The sequence below is a fragment of the Phyllostomus hastatus genome, unplaced genomic scaffold, assembly GCF_019186645.2.
Source record: "Phyllostomus hastatus isolate PE091 unplaced genomic scaffold, TTU_PhHast_1.1 phas_scaffold_93, whole genome shotgun sequence".
NCBI lineage: Eukaryota > Metazoa > Chordata > Mammalia > Chiroptera > Phyllostomidae > Phyllostomus > Phyllostomus hastatus.
In genome coordinates, this window is record NW_025334042.1 from 34,928,867 (window position 1) to 34,952,934 (window position 24,068).

The window sequence follows — 24,068 nt, forward strand, 5'->3', positions numbered from 1 at the left end:
GAGAAAAGAAAACACTAAAGCTTTGCTTCAAACAGCCTAAATCTATTAATGATCTTACTGGTACACTTTTTGATCGCATCTTAACTAGAGGTTTACGTGTCCTGAGGGCTACTTAGAGGCCGAGCCCGGGCTAGCGGATTGGAAGTGTGTTCCCAGGTAGAAGTAGGCAGTTCAGGAGAGAACTGTTAGGGTCTTAACTGGGGCTTGGGATCACATGCTGCTGGGGGTGGAAGAAGTGCTGAAAACGGTGCCACCTTTAATAAAACACACTGACACACCCTAATGAAAACCACTCTGGAAACATCTCCATCCTAGCTTTGATTTGGAATTGTGCCTGAAATCCACCTATACCAACTTCTGCTGGCAGCTCAGAAAGAAATATTCCGCAGAGAGCCTGGAAAAGAGTCTTAACATCCGGGCTAGGGCTCCTTGCTGTATTCAAACCTTGGTTTTCCAGAGAAGTGCACACTGTTTTGAGATGCTTTTTCCCAAGAAGGGGAGGTTACTTTTAGACCTGGGCATATGGTAAATAATGCCTTAATTGTGAAGCAGAATTTCTAGGACCCCGGTTAAAATGTATACATTGTTTGCTTACAAATCACCTTTGTGAGTTGGGTGAACACCAGTAATCCTTACTATTAGGCAGAGATTCGGAGATTTTGAGTATTTTGGCCAGGATCACTCAGTAGCTGGTAGAAGCCAGGCGGTAAAAATCAGATCTCCTTCTTAGGAGATCACACCAATAAGCTTGCTGTGAATCATTGCAGTCCTTATTGCTAAGAAACAATGATTCATTTCCACCCAAAAGCCTGGAAACCAGAGAGAAGGAATCCAGAACTTAAACATGATAGGAGGAGATGTAATGCACAAGAAGAGACCAACCGGGTTCAGCAGGGCCTCTCTCCTAGGGTTCCCCTTATTGTTCAAAATCCTACTTACGACTTTTTTCTTATGCTCTAGAGCTTTACTTTCTGACATGATTTTTTCCTTAAGAGTAGTTTTATTGTATGGCGTAGACTAAGACAGAGAGCCACACAGTATCTTTACAGATGGATCTCTCATTTCCAACCAGTAGTCTTCTTATATTTTCTCCTTGGGCAAAACATAACAAAACTGATTTGAAACATAAGTAGAATGCATGTATATACACAGTTCTTCTGGTCTATGCGGTTTCCTTGCCAAAAGCCCAGGAACAGCTTTGCTCTTCAGGAGTCCTCACCAATCCTAGAGTGAACTTAGTTTGTTCATTAACTTTGCTTCACACCACGTACTCGGAAGAACAACACTGGAATTAGAATGCACTGCCTTGCAAACTACAAATTCCTATGCTTGTCAACTTTCTGCTGGGATTGCAATTTAGTTTGGGGTTCCTTTAAGGCCACTTAGATATTTTAGTTGGTCCAGGACACACAAAAATTCACCTGCTTCAGAGTGTGGGGAGATACTATGTATTTCTAGTGATGCATACAAATAAAAATAAATAACAGCTGCCCATTAATGAGCTTGTAAGTGATTGGGGAAAGTAGCTAAATTATTAATATTTACACTACCCTTTCTTTCCCACTGCCCCCAACCCACCCCTAGCATTCTCTGAAGGGTGAATACTTGGGAGGATTCTTGGATTTGCTGAGCAGGTTGATGACTGGAGGTGCCGTGGGAGAAATAGGCAGGCCAAATGTGTCTAAAGGGATCAGTGTGAGCTTGGCCTCTGACGGTAAAAAGCAGAGATGGTAATTGCAGGAGGGTTTACTTATAATGGAGGGGAAAGGTTGTGGTGGCAGTTGCCATGGGGTAGGCATTTAGGGAGCTTCACTGTGTAGTGCAAACCCTTGTACATTCTTTTTCTAGAAAATAACAACTTTAGCAAAAGCTACATTCCTTTTCAATGCTTTTAGACTTTATATATATATTTTATTAAAAGTGAAAACAGCCCTGGCTGGTGTGGCTCAGTGGATTGAGCAGCAGCCTACAGACCAAAAGGTCGCCGGTTCGATTCCCAGTCAGGGCATATACCTGGGTTATAGGCTGGGTCTCTGGTTGGGGGTGTGCGCGAGGCAACTGATGTTTCTCTTGCACATTGATGTTTCTCTCTTTCTTCCCTCCTTTCCCCTCTTTCTAAAAATAAGTAAAATATTTTAAAAAGTGACATTTTGAGATTGGCTTTAGATGGAAAGTAGAGCCACACATACAGCATACAGCAATTTAATTCATTTGTTCACAAATGAATTCATGAACAAATGTAGAGTGTCTACACTGTACCAGGCATGGCACTAAGCACTGACTTTTGTACTTCACCTACTGCACACCCTGCTCCATATAGATGTTCTCACAACAATCGGTGAGGCAGCATTTAGTTTTGGGAAAGTTCAGCCGGCGCCTTTTCCCTCAGCTCAGTGGTCCCGCCCCCCCCCCCCGTGCACGTGCACGAGGATGTGCAGGATTTCAGACCCACCTCCAGAGTCTCTGACGGAGTGGGCTTGGGGTGAGATACACTGGGCCCTTATCTGAAAAGAGCCCCCTGGCTGGTTTTGAAATGGTTGCTCTGAGTATTCCGCTTGAGGAAGTAGTGCTCCAACTTATCAAAGATGAATTTTCTTAAGCATAGGCAGAGGCAGTGGGTAAGTCATGTGTATGTGTGTTTTATCAGTCAGAGGACAGGAATAGCAATAAACTAAAATTCTGAGGAAAATACAGGGAGGTATAAAATTTAGGACAAGAATGAGGGAATTGTTGTGCTAACATACATCTCTTTGCATATGGGCTTATTGCTTCAAGTTATTTTTTCCATTAGATTGTGTTTTTGTGTGTTTATGTGTCAAAAGCTGAACTAATTTTTACTTTTGCAAATTTCGGACACTTTTAAAGCAAGTATGGTGCCCCAGGTCCTCCTCCTCAGTCCTCCCTGAATTGTACAGAATTCTACAGAATTCTTTTTTAAATATATTTTATTGATGCTATTACAGTTGTCCCATTGCCCCCCCCTTTATTCCCCTCTGCCCTGCACACCCACTCCCACCCCCCACCCCCACTTTAGTTCATGTCCATGGGTTGCACATTTAAGTTCTTTGGCTTCTGCATTTCCTATACTATTCTTAACCTCCCCCTGTCTTTTTTCTACCTACCATTTATGCTTCTTATTCCCTGTACCTTTTCCCCTCTCTCCTCCTCCTACTGCCCTGCTGATAACCCTCCATGTGATCTCCATTTCTGTGATTCTGTTCCTGTTCTAGTTGTTTGCTTAGTTTGTGTGTGTTTTTTTTTAGGTTCAGTTGTTAATAGCTCTGAGTTTGTTGTCATTTTAGTGTTCATATTTTCTTATCTTCTTTTTCTTAGATAAGTCTCTTTAACATTTCATACAATAAGGGCTTGGTGATGATGAACTCCTTTAACTTGACCTTATCTGAGAAGCCCGTTATCTGCCCTTCCATTCTAAATGATAGCTTTGCTGGATAGAGTAATCTTGGATGTAAGTCCTTGCCTTTCATGACTTTGAATACTTCTTTCCAGCCCCTTCTTGCATGCAAGGTTTCTTTTGAGAAATCAGCTGATAGTCTAATGGGAACTCCTTTGTAGGTAACTGTCTCCTTTTCTCTTGCTGCTTTTAAGATTCTCTCCTTATCTTTAATCTTGGGTAATGTAATTATGATGTGCCTTGGTGTGCTCCTCCTTGGGTCCAACTTCTTTGGGACTCTCTAGGCTTCCTGGACTTCTTGAAAGTCTATTTCCTTCGCCAGATTGGGGGAGTTCTCATTCATTATTTGTTCAAATAAGTTTTCAATTTCTTGATCTTCCTCTTCTCCTTCTGGTACCCCTATGATTCAGATATTGGAACGTTTAAAGATGTCCTGGAGGTTCCTAAGTCTCTCCTCATTTTTTTGAATTCTTGTTCCTTCATTCTGTTCTGGTTGAATGTTTTTTTCTTCCTTCAGCTCCAAACTGTTGAGTCCAGGTTTCCTTCCCATTACTGTCAGTTCCCTGTAGACTTTTCTTTATTTCACATAATGTGACCTTCATTGCTACTTGGGTCTTTTTAATGCTGTTGAAGTACCCAGTGAGTTTCTGGAGCATCCTGATAACCAGTGTTTTGAACTGTACATCTGATAGGTTGCCTGTCTCTTCATGGCTTATTTGTATTTTTTCTGGAGCTTTGGTCTGTTCTTTCATTTGGACCTTTTTTTGTGTCTTGGTGTGCCTGCCAGATATAAGGGGTGGAGCCTTAGGTGTTCACTGTGGGGGGGGGCAACCCATGTCGCTGCGTTATGATGCTATACATGGTGGGGGGGTCGAGAGGGAACAATGGCATTTGCCCCGCTTTCTGCTTCCCACAACCAAAGTAGGCCCTTCTGGTGGTGATTCCCGTGTGGGTGGGTTTGCGCTCTAGGACCCTATGGGTCTCTCCAGCAAACTCTCCTGTGAGGCTGGGTGTTCCTCCCACTGCCAGCTCAATCCCTACAGGTGTTTTCAATCGGTGGGTTGACGCTTCCCCCACCCCCACCCCCCACGCTGGGGCCCTGGGTTGTGCGGTCCATCCCGCTCCCCAGGTGTTCCTCCCCGTGTATCAATGCGCGAATGTGGGACCGCCCCGTCTGCCAGCCGCCACCTGGCCACAAGTCCTCTCTGCCTGGCTGCCTGTCTCCACCCCTCCTACTGATCTGGGTGAGTTCTTAACTCCTTGATTGTCAGACTTCCATACAGTTCGATTTTGTCAGTTCTGGTTGTTTGTTTTTAAATTGTTGTCCTTCTTTTGGTTGTGCAAGGAGGCACAGTGTTTTTACCTCGCCTCCATCTTGGCTGGAAGTCCTACAGGAGAATTCTCCAAGTAAGAATTTTCCAGGAGGGTTCTTCAAGTTCTGTTCATGATTATCTTACCCAAGAGGACAAGACAGGCAAAAGGCAGTTTCCCTTTCCTTTTATGTTTCTCCCTTTGGAAGAGACTTAAACATCATCCTGTTTAGGGTTTGATAAGAAATGCTTTAGTACGAGCAGTGAAGGAATTCAGAGATAACTTTGTGGTAGTGAGCACGAACTCACCTGAAAAATGTTATGATATCTATTAGAGCCCATCTTGTCCAGCTAGGGGCATCCAACCTGTGGCCACAGACTGCATGCAGCCCAGCATCACTGTGAATGTGGCCTAACACAAAATTGTAAATTTACTTAAAGCATTATGAGATTTTTTTTTGTGATTACATGTCGCAATGTATTTAATGTTCCAAGACAACTCTTCTTCCAGTATGGCCCAGAGACGCTAAAAGGTTAGACCCTAATAGCAAACAAAGCAGGTGAGTCAACAGTTATTAGGCCACTCCACCCCTGTCTGGGTCTTGGGGGGAAGCTGCTGAGGGTCCCTATTGTTGATGTAACAGCTTTGGGGGGAGGTGGATCAATAAAGTGATGGATAGGAGCTGGGAAGGATGGCAAAAGACCAATTTCCATCCTGTACGATGTCCAGAGACCCACTTCCATTCCTTCTTCTCTAAAGGACAAGAAACCCAGGATCCTAGTAACTGAGCCATGGTCTAGCGCAGTGGCACTTGGTAATAAAATGTTCCTGTCTTAGATGGGACAGGAAAGACCTTAGTGGCCCAGCCCTTCTGTTCATACACAGGCAATGGCAGAACCAGTTAACAAAAATCCAGGTGCAGTGGCTTCATGTAAAAACCATCACTAAAACCTGTGTGGCACCTATTTTTTTTATTTTGGAAGCTGTTAAAAGAACTCCAATTTTATTCTGGTATCAGATGGTCATGTGCTTTGGGTGCACCTCACCCAGGTACCAGGGATGTGAATTCTGATTAGTTTCAAGTCAATAACCATGCCAGGTACTGTTGTAAGAATGGACAGATGACAAAAGGCCTATAAAATCTGGGGGTTATTTTGCCTAGAATGCTTCTGGAAAAGATTTAATTTGCTCTTTGAAAAAGGGGGGTACACAGGAAGTAGCTCTCTTTTTAAGGACTTAAATGGTGCATGAGGATTTGCTGCTTACTTAGTCCCTGTAGCCATCTAGCCTCTGAGAAAACAAGACCAAGGATGACCAAGTAGAAAAATAGAAAGAACCTGCATACTTGGTGTTCTTAAGATGCTAAGTTGACTGCCCTGGAAACTCCCTATCTTGTTTCTTAGTGTTACATGAGACATTCATTTTCCTTATTGTTGAACATATTTTTACTTGGTCTTCTAACATTTGCTATCAAAAGTACCCAAAGTGACAATTGTCACTAGCTCTGTATTTTCCTGAGGTCTAGAAGCATATGAAGTAATTGACCAGTGAAGCATGCCCTATGATTTGAGGGAGCAGAAGGAGCCCTGGACTTGGGTTCAAGAGCAATTTACTACCTTTATTTGGGTAAGTCACACTCAGCCTTGCATTCATCATCTGTAAAATAATGCTATTTATCTTTATTTCAGAGTAGTAACAACTAAAATAAATAATGGAAGTGAAAGCATTTTGTATACAAATGTAAGTGCTTTTTAGCACAAGATGCTTTCAAAAGGTGAATTTAGTCTCCAAGTTCGCCCCAGGGTCACAGGTTGGACGCCCACCATCAGCACTGTCGTATCCTCACCGGGCATCACTGCAGCGCTGTCTGTTGGGGCACAGTTGGGAATGCAGGCAGGAGGGGCAGGATTCTAACCAGCTCCCTCCAGGCTCAGCAGAAGGAGTATCTTGATTCTAAGTGTCTTTCATGGAACAGAATGTAGTGGTACCAGCATACTTGACTACTTGCATTATTCGTTTCCTTGCTATTTTGAGGCATTTTCAATTTAATTTTGAGGCATTTTCAATTTCAATTCTGCTAACTGGTTTTGGCCCAGTGGATAGCTAGCTGTATATAAACCTGTACAACTATCTTGATTGTTTAAACATACTTCAACTGAAACTTCAACTATTTATTGTGTTCTTGAGGTGGTCTTTAAGTGTAAAAATTAGGTGTGTTTACAAAACAGTCTTTCTTGAGTTTTGAGTAACACTTATCTCAAAACTCAAAAATGAAACCCAAAAAACCCTCACCAACAGAAATATTATAAACATAGTTTTTATTCTTTGCTTACCTTCACCAAAAAGGGCCTCATGCCACCAAAATGTTTTTTGAAACTCAGTAACTGAACACTGAGCTCAAGAACCTGATGATTATTTTTCTAGACAACTGAATAATTTATATTGCTTTTTGAAAAATAACTAAGATCTGTTTTTATTACTTTGTTCCTTTTTAAAGTAGTAATATCCCATATTTTTTATAAAAACATAAAATATCTCTAGTAGTCCCAGCTGTCTTATATTTACATTTGTTCTAAGTGTTTCATTAAAATTTCTCTGAAATAAGTGGACTTCTAAAGAGAAAATAAAATTTAAAGATAAGAAGAAATAATCATGATTGTTGCAGTTATTCTGAATGTTCTGAATCTTAGCAATTTAAAGAGAAAATGTATTTATTAGCCAGGGACCTCTCTACTGATTAAAATTTCAGTTCATTCACCCGTAGATCATCAAAAGATGGATAGCTGTTTCTCTTACAAGTAGATACTGATTGATTCATTATGTAAAGATTTTCTGCAGTGAAACACCAAAAATAAATGTACTTAAAATATTTTAAAGTTTACAGATTTACATCAACAGGTATTTAAAAAACCAGAAAAGTGTGCTTTTATAGATATAAATAAAACCCTATTTTAAGCATTAGCAACCAAAGAACGTTTTGAATATTCCACTTATGTTATTTTCCATTCAACTATTAGCTTATTAAATCAGCTATATATTTAATTCAAAAAAGGTTGATTTATAAGAAATTCCTTATAGATAGCACTGTGCCTCAATATAAAGATTTAAAGCTATGTTAATAAGAAAAGCATAAAAGAAAAATAACATAACTTGCTTTAATACAAAGTTTTTTTAATTAAAAAAGTCAAAGTCTACATGAAATCAGGAAATCAATAAATCTGAATTATACAAGCTTTCTATATACTTAGAAAAACCAAAAACACACAGTTTATAATAAAACTCTTTAATTCAAAATAGAGTCTAATTTAAAGAAAATGTCATTATGCCCAGTTAAGTAGATAGAGTTTTGTCATTTAAATTAAATGGTTCACCTGAAATATGGGAAATGTACAACAGAGAAAATTCAATCTCAAGGGTATTTCACAAGTTTGCTAGCTAGCTTGCATCATGAATCAAGTTCTTAGCTTCCAAAGGGCAGACACAGTCTTTAATTGCTTTTAGATAGGCACTTAAGAAATGCTTTTGAAAAGGAGGAAACCCAAACATTGTGAATCACTCTGTTAACTCCAGGGAAAGGAGACTCTAAACACAGTAAGCTTCCGCAACTGCCTTTCACAGCCAAGAAGTCACAACTATTTCCAAGTTCCACCTGTTAACAAAAATGAGGGAGGAAACTAAAATGCTTGATTTCTTATTCAATTAAAAAGTAAATTTAGACAATTCAGTTCCTTTATCTCTGTCAACTTGGATTGATGATAGTTTTCTGTACCGGAACAGTTACAATATAAGAACTAGGGAATATTGCAGTTTCCTCACATATTACTCATTCGCTGTAACACTAGCAAAACAGTCCTTTGACAAGGAAGAGGGGGTGGGAGTAAGGTGTGGTGAGAAAAATCTCCTAAAAGTGAGCAGAAGTTAAAGATTTTTTTTCAAATTAGCAGCAGTTATAATTAGAAAAACTGAGTTAGTAAAATTGAGATAACCCCAGAATTGTAACAGTTCTCTCTCCTACTTGGCCACACGATCTGAACAAGAAAATGGAGATAAACTATGAGAGGAACACATAATGAGTATCAAACAAATACTAGAATGTAAGAATGAAAGGGGGGAAGGAGGAAAGGAAAGAAGGGAGAGAATTTGGTGGGGGAGTCCCCAGAATGGCCTTACTGAAACACTGTGGAACTATCTGGCAGCAACATTTATAACAACTTTTGTAGATTAGCATAATCTATGCAATTCTTCCCAATTAGGGAAAATATCCCTAAAAATAAATCATTTTAGATTTTGCTCACAGATCATTTGTAATGGTTATAACTGTTATATCTTTTTAAAAATTCAGTCAAGACAAACATTATGCCATTCTTTGATAAAGTACTATTCCTTAACTAGTACTTATGAAAGTAAAACTGCAGAGAGTCATTTTAGAATTAAAATGTTGAGCTAGAAAGATTTAATTCTTGGGGAAATAGCCAAAGCAATTGATGCTGACATCGTCATCTAATCACAACACCTCTGGCCTACACCTACCTCCCCAGTTCCATTCCCAGGCTCCACAGTGATGTAGCTACACACGAACGACACTGCCCTTCAGTAAGGTGATTTACATCAAAGATCTGCCATGTCTGATTACCATATTCCCACAAGAAAGCAAAATTCCACTTTGCTGTGAACATCCACTCTGTTCAGGATCTTTGGTACATTTGGAGTATAAGAAAATAATGGCACAATCATACAAGTACTATCAAAGGAAAATTTTTCATTAAAAAAAATAAAAGTTAACCAGCCATGATATGTAACAACTTTCTAGAAAACCAAAGTAAATAGCTCTTTGTACTCTACAAGTCCATTTACATGATCAGAAGTTTGACATTTAAAAAAATAGTTTAATAAAAATACACTAGGTTCTACAAGCAGCCTTCATGGTCATTTCTTATATTCAACTCACCATAATCAAATTAAAATAATGCCATGTCCTCTTGTTAAAAAAAGAAGTCCTCTTGTCACAAGAAAAGCAACTTTACATTTTATATAATATAGTACATCTCCCCTATGAGTACACAGACTAAGTATATAAAGGTCATCAGTGTTTCTGAATGCAAAGTAAATATATTAGTGGAGTGCTTGTGTGAAGGTGTTAAACTTCCTCCTTGTTATAAACTTGTCACTCCCTACTGCGGAGTTTGTGTTTTAACATGATGATAAATCCTATTTTTTTAAATAACCAGTGTATTTCCTTTTTAAAATTTCTTAAAACCATTATAGAAATTGTCTTCATATGTATTCTATAGATGTCCAAAGCAGTAGGGCAAGTGTTCTGACACCAACTATGGAAGATGGCTTTTATTGATTATCTAGACCCATCAAATTTGCAGTGAAACAGCAGTACTGCAGTGTTACCTACAGGTTAGCCTATGTTGCTTTAAATGATATGTTTCTCCTGAATTGATTAAAGGTGTTACAGTACAAAGCCACAGCACACATAGGCAGAATGGACCTTAAAACGCATGTAGGCAGTGCAGTTAGAAAGGGATGTACATTTCTTTTATTCCAGTACCTTCGTATAATAAAGTTAACAAAAATAACAAAATATTAAAAAAAAAAGCCAGCTGGCACTGCCAACCAATTCCTATAGTAGTCTTAGAAATCCTAATCCTGTAGAATTTCCTCTTGTAGGCATAAGCACCACCGTCTTCAGGAGTGTTTCAGTGCGTTGTTACCTACGCCAAGCAAGCCTGGTGATGCAGCTACCTGAGTTCTCTTGGTTGTGGGCGTATGTGATCTTCACTCATAATTTCCCAGGTTTCATGTAGGTGGGGATAGAGCCACGCTGAGTCAACCCTTCAAACCTCTTATATGTATAATTGAGGAAAACCCAGTCTTTGGATTTGTAGTCCGGTTCTGTGGTGTTTGGCACTAGAGAGAGAGAAAAATTAACCAAGAGCAAAAGAATTGTATTAGTGAAAATGTCATCATTTATAGATTTAATAGTGTTAGTTGTGTTGTCAATTGCCTTACCTGGTTGTAAAATATCAGATTCAGGAAAGTCATCAAAATTTGAAGTATCATCAATGCTTTTGATTTCTATAGGAATTGCTGCTGGCCTTTCCCTGTAAAAAGTATTGAGTAGCCATGATAAATTTTCTTGAACTCTTTAATTTTCCAAAAAATAATTCTACTTGAAAATTCTTCATGCTGTTCTTCATATGTATTCTATAGGGAAGTTGTTATGGATTTGAAAAGTTAGGTGGATTCATAATTGAGTATAATTTTTTATGAAAAAAAATAGTATCATTTACTTGGAACTTTTATTTCTTTGTATCAAGACTTATGCTGGGTTTTTTTTTTCATGGAAAACTAGTGTTAATGAAAAATAAAGTAAAACAGATTTCATTGAAAAGATTTCATAATTATATAAAGTATATTAGGGGGACTGGATCCTACCTAATTGACTTGGGAATATAATTCTTCTAAGAGAGGAAACATACATCAAATCATTTGGGAAAATAAGGGGCTCTTAAGAGTGATGGGACTACACATTTGTGATGAAATCTGAATCCAAAACTTCTTAGGAGTCATATAAATTCAAAGGGAATCAGGGACATTAGGTTAAAAATATGAGTCATGAAAATGCCTTCTTACCAGGCTAAAAGTTTTAAAGTATAGAAGTAGTTAAAAGAAGCTATCAATTTTTATTGCTTCTATAGTTTTAACAAATATTTACTGGATCTATTCAGGTTAAGTTTACATTACGCAAAAGCATGTATATATTTTTCCCAGAATTATTCCAAGTTATTTATATGTAATAAATTTATATTAGTTTAGTGGAAAGAACCATAGACCCTTGTCCCCTCAGATCTAATCTCTCTTCATTAACTAGCAGTATGACCTCAGGCAAGCAAGCCTCTACTTTGCGACCATTTCCTTATTATGAAGCCAAGGCACTGAACTGGTGGTCTCTAGGCACCCTAGTAACTGTAAAAAGGGGGGGAATCACAGTCCTGTTCACTGAGTGCGCTCTCTCTCTCTCTCTCTTTCACACACACACACACACGCACACACACACACGGTATAATATGACGCAGCAGGATTCCAGAATAAAATTGCCCAGGTCCAATTCTAGTTAGTAATTCTAGCTATTTACTAGCTGTGGCACTGTAGCTAGTCACTTCTCTATGCATTAGCTTCCTCATTTGTAAAATAAGGAAAATAATAGTGCCTATTTTATAAGACTAATTACAAGGATAAGAAATCTACATAAAGTACTAAGCAAAGTGCTGAACCTATAATAAATGATCAAAAAATTAGCTATTTTTATAACAGAGTGCCTAACCCACAGTAGAAGCTCCAGTGAAGACCTCCATGGCAGAAGTGACACGTAAGCTGTCTTAGAAGATGGAAGGAGTGGGCATGGCAGGGGCAGGCAGAAACAAGGGCACGGAGGAGAAGAGCATTTCAGTCAGGGTGAGCAGCAAATGACAAAGTGTGAGGTAGGAGGAGCAGGAAAATTTATACAAGATGAAATCTGTAGCGATGAGGTAAGAGTCATACCCCACAGTCGTGAAATGCAGTTAAGGATCCTTAAGTGTGTTCTAAGTGCAAAGGGAAGGAAGAAAATGGCATGATCAGATTTGTTTCTAAACTGTTCCTATGTGGAGAACACATCAGAATTATTGAAGATAGTTTGGCCATAAACTGAATAAAAGCCAGTGCTCACAATTAACAAATATAAGCAAATTCTTATGTTACTTGCATTATTTAACTTTCCTCACAATGTTTTAAAAGGCACTGAATCTTATAGATTAATAAAGGAGACAAAGTATGGTATATTAACAAGAGGACAAAAGTGAAAGGTTCTAGTGTTAAACGGAGATGCAACTTGGTTGTGCTGCCAGCCGTCATCATGTAACTCTGGGCACAGAAGTCAAACCAGCGTACAGTGTGTGATCGTCCCCTTGAAGTGGGCATCAGTTAAAACCAGTCCTTTAGTTATTGTACAGTCTCACTCACACAATCTGAAAAACACTGAGTTAATAATACGACAGCATTGCTTCTTATATTTAATCCAGCAGAATCAGAGACAAAGTAATCACTAAAGCATTTTTTACTCAGCCCTTTTCCATTCAAAGCCTATGAACATACCTGATGTGCCCCCAGTCTACACCTTCAAAAAAGGGATGACCTTTTATTTCTTCTACTCCACTATTTCCAATTCTGTTTTCAGAATCAATACAAAATCTAGAAAATGGACACAGAAAAATTATCATATGCAAATTACATCTAAGGTTTTCTATTTTCATTACTTCAAACTTTTCACTTTTGTGTTTATTATGGGAAATGTGGGAGAAAACATAAATTACCTGTAACTGCATCACTCAGATAACTAAACAGTTTGAAGTCATTTCCTTCTAGTATTTTAATTTAAAAAATATTATGTTGATAAATTATTTACTGTTTTAGGACTTTTTTTCCACTTAATATATTGAGAAAATTTCCCAAAGTCATTAAAAGTTTTTCTATAACTTCATTTTCTGGAGTTTATATATGGAAAGATTATAATTTATTTAGCCAGTCCACTACTGCTGGACATTTAGTTTTCAATTTTTCATTACTGAAAACAGTATCATGATAAACATATTGTACCTAAATCTTTACACACATTCCGTATAAACAAAATTCCTAAAAGTAGAATTTCTGGGTCAAGGGTCATATACAGCTTAAAGATTTTTCATAATATGCTGCCAATGGCTGTTCCCATGGTTGCACCAATGTATATTCCTTCTAGCCATTCACAACAGAATCAAAACACTTCATTTTAACTGAGAAACAGAATGGAATCCTTTGCTTAGATAAGATTTCACATAAAGACTTTTGTGATATGAACTGCTACTAACAATGTAGTTTTCCTTTTCTCTTTAATGGGACAGGATCACTGCAGTCTCACAGGAGTGACCTTTGAACAATATAAGATCTCTGCTCTTAACTCTTAGTTTGCTTTTTTTCCTGCATACTTCCTTTTAAGAGTTTACATTAACAACAACAGAAACAACCAAACACCTTTTCTTTACTGACCTCTTTGACTGTATGTATCAGTGGTAGTCCTTTCCCTCCCACAAAAGTGAAATGGCCAATTTGGTCTTTTAGGTACCTGTGAAGTTTTAAGGTATGACAAACTCCTAGTCTAGGGACTTTAACCACTAACCTAAGAATTAAATCCTTGGCTTTTTCAGATATAGGCACCTCTGGAGGAAATACCAGAGTTTCTTTCCAGTTCATCACTTTTCTGTATGTTTCTTGAGGTGTTTCAGAACAGAAAGGTGGATACCCTACATATCAGAGAAAACAAAAGTTTTGTCAGCTTTTATGATCAAATATGCTCTATACCTGCTATATACAAAGCCCTGAGTGCTCTATTTAATAATAAAAATACCACCAGTCATCAATTTATAATAAAATTCCTAATGAAGTCAAAAAAGTAAAGGATTTAAAGCATTTTCCTCCCCCACTTTTACCTGAAAGGCCATGCAGATACAGTTTTGGTACACAGGAGTTCAGTTAAATACCCACTTCTTGAAACTGGATCCCTAGGGAGCTCATTGTGGAGTGGGTGGGGAAAGGTGGAGGTGTGTGTGTCAGAAATTGGTTTAAAAGAATTCTGATGTGTTAGCCCATGGTGTCTGCATATGTTCAATCAGCAGTACTCAAGGCAATTTATATAGTATGCACATAAATGAATGACAAAACATACCTATTAGCATTTCATACATAATCACTCCCAAAGACCACCAGTCACACAATTTGTTGTAACCAGTCTGCATGAACACCTCTGGAGCAATGTAATCTGGCGTCCCAACTGTGGAATATGCCTGCAAAGGAGTAGCTTGTCAAACCAGCATTCTTAATATATTTTTTGAAAGACATGAGTATGACTCACTACTGTAAAAAGCAATATATAGCGAAGTTAGTTTTCTAATACTTGTTTTGCATGTTTATCATGTGTAAGGCTTAAGTGATAGGTACTGAGTCAGATAATGTTAATTTAAGACATGATTTCTGCCCCCTGAAGAAGCTCAACTATTGTAAGTTATCGCTATATTTAGTCCTAAATCCATTTAAAAAAGATTAAAAAGGTTAAGCCCAGTAGGCCTGCCCTGCCCCCTCACTATTAATATGTTCTTAGGCAGGTTATTCCAGCTCTTGGAGCCTCAGCTTCTGCTTACATAAAACTGGAGTAATAACTGGAGCCTGCCTGAGCAGTTGATATGAGGATAGAACAAGAAAAAGAGTGTGCTTTGTAAATGACTACAACCTACTATAAATAAACGTCAGGTGTTTCCATTACAAACCAGATTCCAAACCACTGCTCATCCATTAGGAAGCAATTCTTAATTCATATAAAGCCTTAAAGAAAAACTACTTAAGAAAAGATCTCTCCACTAAGGGTAGTACTCTAAGGGCCATCTGAAAATGTGTGACAGCAGATTTTGTCATTTCAGTGACCTGGGGGAGAATATAATTGGCATTGGGTGGGCAGGGGATACAGGTTTGGTAGGAATTCCCTGCCCCAAATTCAATTGAGCCCCCTCTACTTCTCCCTTGGGAAACACTATGTAACTTATGATGATGGCCACACGAACAGTAAAACATGCACATAAGTAATCATCTGTAAATATTCTGAAAATAAGGGGTTACAGAATTCCCACCATTTTTAAAGCAGTGTTTATTTTTCCCTTTTAAAGTAAAAAATCAATGGTAAAATATGATCTAAAAGTGACACATTTAAAGTAGAAGGAAGTTTTTGTGGTTAATGCACAACTCAACACATTTTAAAAACATTTTTAAGGCCTTTAAAAGCATGGAAATGTTTTACTCACTCAGGAAGCTTGCAATTATGTGCTTTGGGCTGATGAGAGAATGAGCTCAATAATGCAAACGTCATTTTATTTGGTGTGAGAGGGCATCCTTGAGGGAATGCTGAATTAATTTCACTTTCATTACTTTGTTGAGTTTAATATATTTACGGAGTGTCTATATGTGTGAGGCATTGTATAGGAAATTAGGAAAACAAAGTCAAAAGGCACATTTCTAACAGTGAGAATGTTCAAAGACCTAGTTAACAGGATAAAGGAAAAGAAGGAAGGGGCAAGAGATTCTTATATTTGCAAAGTAAAAGAGGAGAAATTGTGTAGGGTTATGAATAGACAGTGTTTTTGCACATTGAAGGGATAATTTATCCGTGGCAAAGTCTGCTTTCTAATTTTATTTACTGTAGGATTGTTAACACACCAAGCTTCTTGTTTATTTTATAAAGAAGTTCTTAGAAACACACAACCCCATTACAACTGTTGACTGATATTTGTTGTATCAGGACAAGCATGGAAAATGGAAAAACAGACATCACGAGGCATTCACTACAGTTACGCTTATCTCAGTGAGTTTTACATAAAATGCCAATTACTAATAAATAGACAGATAATTTAATTATGGATATGCTTGATAAAGTACTCTAAAGTCAAATTACAAAGTAAAAATCAACACTTCACTTTATGGGCAAGGCGACATTACAGAGAAACTCAGGAAACCTGTAACTCTAGAACAAGCTCTATCATTACTGTAAAGTAAGTAATGACCCTTGTGAAAGACACAAAATATTCAAGCAAAAACCAAAGGAGGTTTTAGAACCAGAGCACAAAACTGTTTCTTAAAAATGTGGCTAACTCACCAGTTGTCTTCGATTCTTCTTCCATGTTTCTGCTTTCCTCTTGGAGTTCATATTCTGAAATGCTAATTTCAAAAAGACAGAGTTGTAATCATGAGAGAAAAACTCTCACCCCCAAACAAATTCACACATATACGTTTAAAATGCACTGGTTGCCCTGACCAGTGTGGTGCTTTTAGTTGGGCATCATCCCACAAAGCAAAGGCTGCCAGTTTGATTCTGGGTCAGAGCACATGCCTGAGTTGTAGGTTTGGTCCCTGGCTGGGGCAAATATGAACAGGCAACCGATTGATGTTTCTCTCCCACATGAATGTTTCTCTCCCTCTCTTTCTCCCTCCCTCCCATCCCCCTTCTCTAAAAAAATAAGTATTTTTAAAAAAATGCACTGGTTTAAGGAGTAAGGAGAGGGAAAGAACATTTACTTCTAAACAGTACTGAATTAGAACAGCTATACTACTTTAATTCAAACAAAAACAAACTTACAGAAGTCACTTGGTGGGTTGTGTGTAAGGTTTCTGTAGAATTCAGTTCTATGAGCTTTCTTTAATCCCGTGCATAAACCAAAATCAGATAATTTTACATGACCCTAAAAAACAAAAATGCAAAAAGAAACTAGTGAAATCAGTGGATTATATTAACTTTGAAACAAAAGCTTTTATAAACCCTTTTCAAAATTTATTATAAAAATTCTGCCCTGGCTGGCATAGCTCAGTGGATTGAGTGCGGGCTGCGAACCAAAGCATTGCAGGTTCGATCCCCAGTCAGGGCACATGCCTGGGTTGCAGGCCATGGCCCCCAGCAACCGCACATTGATGTCTCTGTCTCTCTCTTTCTCTCTCCCTCCCTCCCTCCTTCCCTGCCTTCCCTCTCTAAAAATAAATAAATAAAATCTTTAAAAAATTTATTATAAAAATTCTTAGCTTATAATTCATGCAAGTGAAATGTAATACAAATATCTGATGATTGCATCATTCTATGCAATAATGTATTATAATTTAGCAATAATAAATTGCAGTTGTCAATTCCCAGTCACAAATCAGTTCTATTACTTTTCCATAAAATACTTAGCAACCCAATCATTCACCAGTTTATTCACATGCCTTCGCATCCAACAAAAGGTTGTCTGGTTTAATATCCCGATGAATAAAACCCAACTGGTGGATCGCATCTATTGCCAGAACAGTCTCTGAAATGTAGAACTGTGTTTCCTCTTCCGTCAAGGTATCTTTCTTCATTAGCAATGTCATCATGTCACCTATAAGTGAAAAATAAGGGGAAATAGGTTTCAGGTGTCAAAAATGCCTCAAAAACTTTCTTTGTATCTATAAAATGTTGACTGATTTTTGCCTTTTCTGATCCACCCTGTATTACCTCCAACCATCTCTAGGGCCAAATAAAGAGTATCATTGCATAAGCAGAAGTTTTATGGTATTTAATAGGTTTTAGATAGTATATAAAATCAAATTGAAGCAGAGATATAACAAAGTTATATCCATCACTTGACTTCCAGAATAAGTTGCTGAGAAAAACATGTCAAATTGGAAAATAAGTCAATAAGCACACCCAGAAGTGGGATATATTCTTTGAAATTCAAGTTTCAAAAACACTCAGGGCTCTTTGGGCTAGCAAAAATAGGACACCATTCCACTAAGAGACTCACCTGTAGACATTCTTTATTTTCAAGGGATTATTTTCTTTAAAAGGAGGTAAAGAACAAACACTGGTGAACTTACAACTCAAAATTGACAACTGTCAATATATTTTCACAATGCTTCAAGAATTCTTAAAAAAAAAATAACAGAAATATTCTTTGTCCTCCGTTCCCATTCTATTCCTTTTTCCCTTTTTGCTGAGTAATCCATTATCATGCATTTGGTTTGATGTGTATCCTTCCAGCTTATTTTTAAAATGTGTTTTCATATACAATACTTACATATTAATCTATGGACTTGTAGTCTTTTGTAGGTTTTTTTTAAATTACAAAAATGGTATCAACTGTACAAATAATCATACAGCTTGCTTTATTACTCCGCTCTGTTTCTGAGATCTCACTGTTGAAACAAATATAGCTCCTGACTTTTAAGTACTGTAAAAATGTCATCACATAATTATGCCACATCTTATTCATCCATTCTCTCATTGGTAGACATTTATCTTGCATCCAGTTCTTCACTATTATGATGATGCTGCAATGAGCATCATTTTACAGGTCTCTTGTACATGGGTGTGGGGGGAGTCTGTAGACAATACAGCTGGTTGTGGAATTGTGAGGCTGCAGGACATTTGTATCTTCCACTTCACTGCTGTGGATGAACTGCTCTCCATAAGAGTTATAATTTATATAAATGAGAGGCCAGTTTCCCCACAGTCCCATCTGACTTCTAATGTTTTCACTAATCAGATGAGTGTGAAATTTGCATCTCCCTGAATACAGGTGAAGCTGAACATTTTCCTATATATTTACAGACTAGTTCTCTTCGGTACATTGTCTATCATTTGCCCGTGGGGTGTCTTTTTCTTTAGTGACTTGTTCTTAATTCTGGACTTAAAACATTCTAACTAATTATGTACAGTAAACCCAGAATGATAGTACTTAAAATGTGCCAACTTTATCATCCCTTCAAAATAATCTGATTCGTGGTCAAAATTAGCATTATTATGGGAGCAACCATTGGAAAACCATGCCAAACTATGTGTGACCTCAGAGCTAGGAACATACAAGTAAAGCCTATCAACGAAAGCGTAATCACACACAGTGGTTTGCTCGAGTCAGTCTGTCAGTGCTGTTTCGTTTGCTTTTACCTCCAGGGAGAAACTCCATGATAAGATAAAGGTTCCTCTTATCTTGAAAACTGTAAAACATCTTCACCACCCAGGCACCATCTGCTTCTACCAAAATATCTCTTTCTGCTCGAATATGAGCCACCTAGATGAATGCATTTTGAAAAAATAATTGTAACACATTACACATTTTTCAAGCTTACCTCTTACAATTATCCATCCATTTCCTTAGAAGTCACGAAGGAAAGCTGGAGTTTTAGAAAAGATTTGAAACATATATGCATGTTCATATTCTCATTAAATATGGAGAATCTCAGGAAATTGTTTTTAGCTTATATCTTTAGGCCTAAAAAAGTAGGATCCACAGGTGTATCAGAGGAAGCTCAGGCCTCTGAAGTACAAAGATGAGTAGTCTAAAACCTTTCTGACAAGATTCTCTACCTGGGCAAGGATCCTGGCTTTGTTGTATAAATTTAGGGCCCTCGCCTGACTTTTAAAAATTAATAGTAAGAAATGCTCTATAAATTGGTATGGTAATTGCTAAAGTCAGGGTCCTTAGCAAACTTTTTAACCGTTAGTAGTCAAACAAAGGACTGTCTTGGTCTTTAACCAATTTGGTTGTTGTCTTAAGCAGAAACGTTTATAATAACTTTATATTATTTTGTTATAACCTAAAACTTCTATAATATCTATAAACATGATCTATAACAATTTAATGTAATTTTGGGGGGTCGCTACTGACTTTTGTCAGATGCACAATTACTAGGGGTCCATTTTATAGGCTGGAATATTTTATAAACAGTAATTTGTGGAGTTCTTATAACCAACTTTCAGGTGTTTTTACATTAATATATTTTTATGTTCTTTCTTGAAAGACTAACAGTAAGAATTGATTTTATGCTTTTGCTATATACATTGTGCACCGTTATGGAGTCAGGCTCAAAGCAGATGACAACACAGAATTTGTAGAGCTTTTCACGTTAGTAAAATATCTGCTTAAAATATTCCATTTGAGATTATTTTATTGTCTAGTATGATAAATGCTCTAAGACCAAAGCAAAAGAATAAAGTTGAAAACTAAGAAATCATTTTCTGGCATCAAAAACTTTATAATCTCTCTGGATTTGTTTCAAAATTCTTACCCACTGTCTTTTACAAAGCAGTCTAGGATGGTAGAGGAAAAACCTTAAACTTTTCGCGTTGCCTCTGGTATTGTCAGGAAAAACAACCACACTGCCAACCTGGCTTGGTTATTTTTAAGTATCTTAAAGCCAGATGACAAGAGTATGTTCTCAAATGGGCCCATATTCCAAAGAACAGCAAGTGCCATGCACAGTAATCTGGTACCACAGCAGTGAAGACAGAAGTTGCCACTTAATTTTGTGGGGTAATTAGTATTAAACTAAATGAGATAAAAACTTAATGATGCATTGAAATTGAGTGGGGAAAAGATGTTCTAAAATGAAATTCAATTCAAATGCAGATTTATTTACACAGGAGGAAACCAACCCCGAAGTGCAGAGTCCCACTGAAACCACCCCTGCACAGGAACAAAGAGTGGTGACGGGCTCTTCAAAGTGTGGCAAAATATTCTACACCACATCTGTCCAGTAGAAATATAATGCAAGTCACACGTAATTTAAAATTTTCCAGGAGTCACATAACAAGTAAAGACAAATAGGTGAATTTTTTAAAATAATAAAGTTTAAAAACTTCATATATCTAAAATGTTTTCATTTCAGTATAACCAATATAAAATTATTGAAATATTTTACACTCTTTAATACCAAGTCTCCAAAAGCTGCTGTGAATTTTCCATCTGTAGCACATCTCAATTCAGACCAGGTACTTTTAAGTGCCCAATATTCACATGTGGCTAGTAACTAAAGATGACAGCTGGACCTCACTGCGGCGTTTTCCCATTAAAAGCCTACCCAGGACTAACCCCAGTGTCGCCGGTTAGATTTCAGTTTATCTCCTTGTCTCTAAAGCTCTGCACCTTGACCCAGACACCTATTCCCTTCATTATCTGTAATCCTCCAGTACAACTCTATCTCAACTTTCTTGCCTTCCAAACCCTCTGCAATCAATCTGTCTTAGACAAAATCACCTGATCTCTGGATGGTTCCTATCACCTTCTCATCCTAAATGAAACCAGGCTGTCTGTCTACTACTGAGAGTTCTGTCATCCTGCAGACTGAGTTCTCAAGAAGGGCCTGCTTTTCTCTCACATGTTGCTGGTGAGGGGCTGGGTTTCCTACTCATTTCCTGGCTGCTCCTGAACCACTGTGACACTTCCCTTCTCTCCGGCTCCCGTGAAGCAGGTGCTGAAGCAGGCCGCATCAGCCATCGTCCTTCTTCACAGCTGTCCTTTACAGAACTCCTGGCCAACCACCCTCAGTCATGACTTCAGCTCCTGGCTCACCACTTCCCAGGGGTGAACCATTCAATACCCTAGCTGCACAGTGCCTTGACTGCCTCACCTCCAATGATCTTTTTCCCTGCTACCCCTCAGCCACCCGTGGCAGGCCTTCTTGTCTTTCTCGCCACCAATAATCGTCTCTCCTCTAAAATCTCAACTTTAAGGAACTGTTTCTGATCTCCACCTTTAACCTTCCAGGGTCTCTTATTCTTATACTTCAATCTGCATTCCATGGACCCTACCACCTTTTCTCTAGTACTCTCCTCATTACCTCATTCCTTTCTCTACCCAGCCTAGATTCCATCATTTCAATCACTCCCTTGCAAATACCTTAACTTCCCTTGTCCTTCTCTCCCTCCATTGTATTTGCCTGGCCAAACCCCAACCCTAGTTAACCTCAATTTTCTGTCCACTGCCCCAGAGCAATTAAGTATTACCTAGGGAAAATCACCTAATGATACCACTGGTTTCACTTGACATTCACGACTGCAAATCTCAGTGGCCATTTAACTGTACTCCCCTAGCATGTCTGCTTTCCCACATCACAACTCGATAGTTGTGACTATTTCACACCTTCCCTCTCCTTACACCTCCTACAAGTGACCTTCCTCCTTTATGCCAAGCTGATGACCTCACTTATTCATACTCAGACAGAAACTTGACATTTTATTACACTCTCAGATCAACCACCCTGCATTTTGCTCTAATTTTCTCTGCTTTTCCTTCCTATTTTAATGAACCCGTCCCTCCTCCTATCAAAGATCAACTCCTGTCTTCCAGTGCATTCCTATACTCATCTGCCCTCTCTCTCCTGCACCGTCAACTTTCCTCTTCCTAATGGGTTCTCCCAACCAGCATGAACCATTCCCTATCAAGAAAAAAATTATGTATATATATACATATGTGTGTGTGTGTATATATATGATAGTAGCTGCATGCCCTCCACTTTACCAATCTGTTTTTCGTTCTGCCTCACATGATTTATCTATACTCACTATCTCCATTCCTCAATTCCCATTTTCTTTGCCACTAGCCCAATTAGGCTTTTGACCTCTAGTACATTGGGAATTGTCCTTGCCAAGTTATTAAGAATCTCCACACTATGACATCTGTTTTCAATAGCTGTCTGCCTATTTTCCTCACTCCTATAAAAGAACAAGGATCAGGTTTGTCCTGTTAACTGCTGTATTCCCAGAACCTAGAACATACACATACTTGTTGGATGAATGGAATAGAAATAAAAAGAATGCAGTGAGAATTCAAATGGACCCTATTTAAATAAAAATTAATATTATATTGCTATAATAACAAAATAAGCTTCAGTCCTGGCTGGTGTGGCTCAGTGAATTGAGCACTGGCCTGCAAACCAAAGAGTCACCAGTTCAATTCCCAGTCAGGGCACATGCCTGGGTTGCAGGTCAGGTCAGGTCAGGTCCCCAGTAGGGGGCATGCGAGAGGCAACCACACATTGATGTTTCTCTCCTCTCTCCCTTCCCCTAGTCTAAATAAAAAAATCTTTTTTAAAAAAGTAAGCTTCAGGTGAGCACTAGAGGACTGAAACAAATCATTACGTACAGAGTGGCATCATTGCCCTCTCTACCCCCACGGTGGAAACCTTCTCTGGCACATATGTTCAATTTAGGGTTTTCCAGAGTGTCTACCCAGACTGGAAACCCAGGTGAATGCATAAAATAATACTACTGACGCTTTCAGATTTATGGCTGCCGCATAAACTGCATTAAGTCACAGGAAACAAAAAGAGAGCCCAGGAGTATGAAATTAGAGTGGTTACAGATTTTGGAAACACATAAAATCAAAATCAGTAAATTCTCAGGAAACTGGTCTCTACGTTTGATATGCGACAGGGATTGAGGGTACTAAGAACTATCTTTTTTTCGCACTGAAGTCAGAAAAGGAGGTATTTTACTATGGACTGAACGTTTGTATACCCCCCAAATCCCCATGATAAAGCCCAAATCCTGAGTATAACTGGACTTAGAGATGCAGCCTCTAAGGAGGTAATTAAAGTTAAGCAAGTTCAAGGGCGGGGGGAGGGGGGAGTCGGGTGCCTTATAAGATAAGACATCAAAGAGTTTTCTCTCTTTCTCTCTGAAAGCTAGAAGAGAGCCCTCACCATAAACTGAAACCTGGCAGAACCTTTATTTTATACTTCTACCCTCCAAAACTGCTAAAATAAATTTCTGTTATTTAAGTCACCTAGTCTGTGCTATTCTATTATAGCAGCCTGAACAAGCTAATGCATATTTAGATTAAAAATCTAGAAAATATGTTACTATAAGAATTGAGAAACAATGAAACAGTCTATCACAAAGTTAATAGATTATATAGTAAGATGTGTAGGTTTCTTTTAAGAAATTTCAACCTCAGCACCTCCTCTAATACCTCATCTGTGGATGTTCCAT

General features: G+C 38.1%; 1 protein-coding gene across 2 annotated transcripts in view; it reads right to left on the reverse strand.

The window, feature by feature from the left end:
- Positions 1 to 10,036: 10,036 nt before the first annotated feature.
- Positions 10,037 to 24,068, reverse strand: part of STK38L (serine/threonine kinase 38 like) — a 71,736-nt gene continuing 57,704 nt past the window's right edge. For both annotated transcript variants that reach the window (XM_045829671.1, XM_045829672.1), the window contains 9 exons: positions 19,245 to 19,368; positions 17,543 to 17,697; positions 16,926 to 17,028; positions 16,446 to 16,507; positions 14,472 to 14,589; positions 13,926 to 14,049; positions 12,866 to 12,961; positions 10,742 to 10,833; positions 10,037 to 10,639 (listed from right to left, as the gene is read on the reverse strand). In XM_045829671.1, coding sequence (XP_045685627.1) covers positions 10,512 to 10,639; positions 10,742 to 10,833; positions 12,866 to 12,961; positions 13,926 to 14,049; positions 14,472 to 14,589; positions 16,446 to 16,507; positions 16,926 to 17,028; positions 17,543 to 17,697; positions 19,245 to 19,368 — 1,002 coding nt within the window. In that variant the 3' untranslated portion in view covers positions 10,037 to 10,511. The remainder of the gene's footprint in view (positions 10,640 to 10,741; positions 10,834 to 12,865; positions 12,962 to 13,925; positions 14,050 to 14,471; positions 14,590 to 16,445; positions 16,508 to 16,925; positions 17,029 to 17,542; positions 17,698 to 19,244; positions 19,369 to 24,068) is intronic.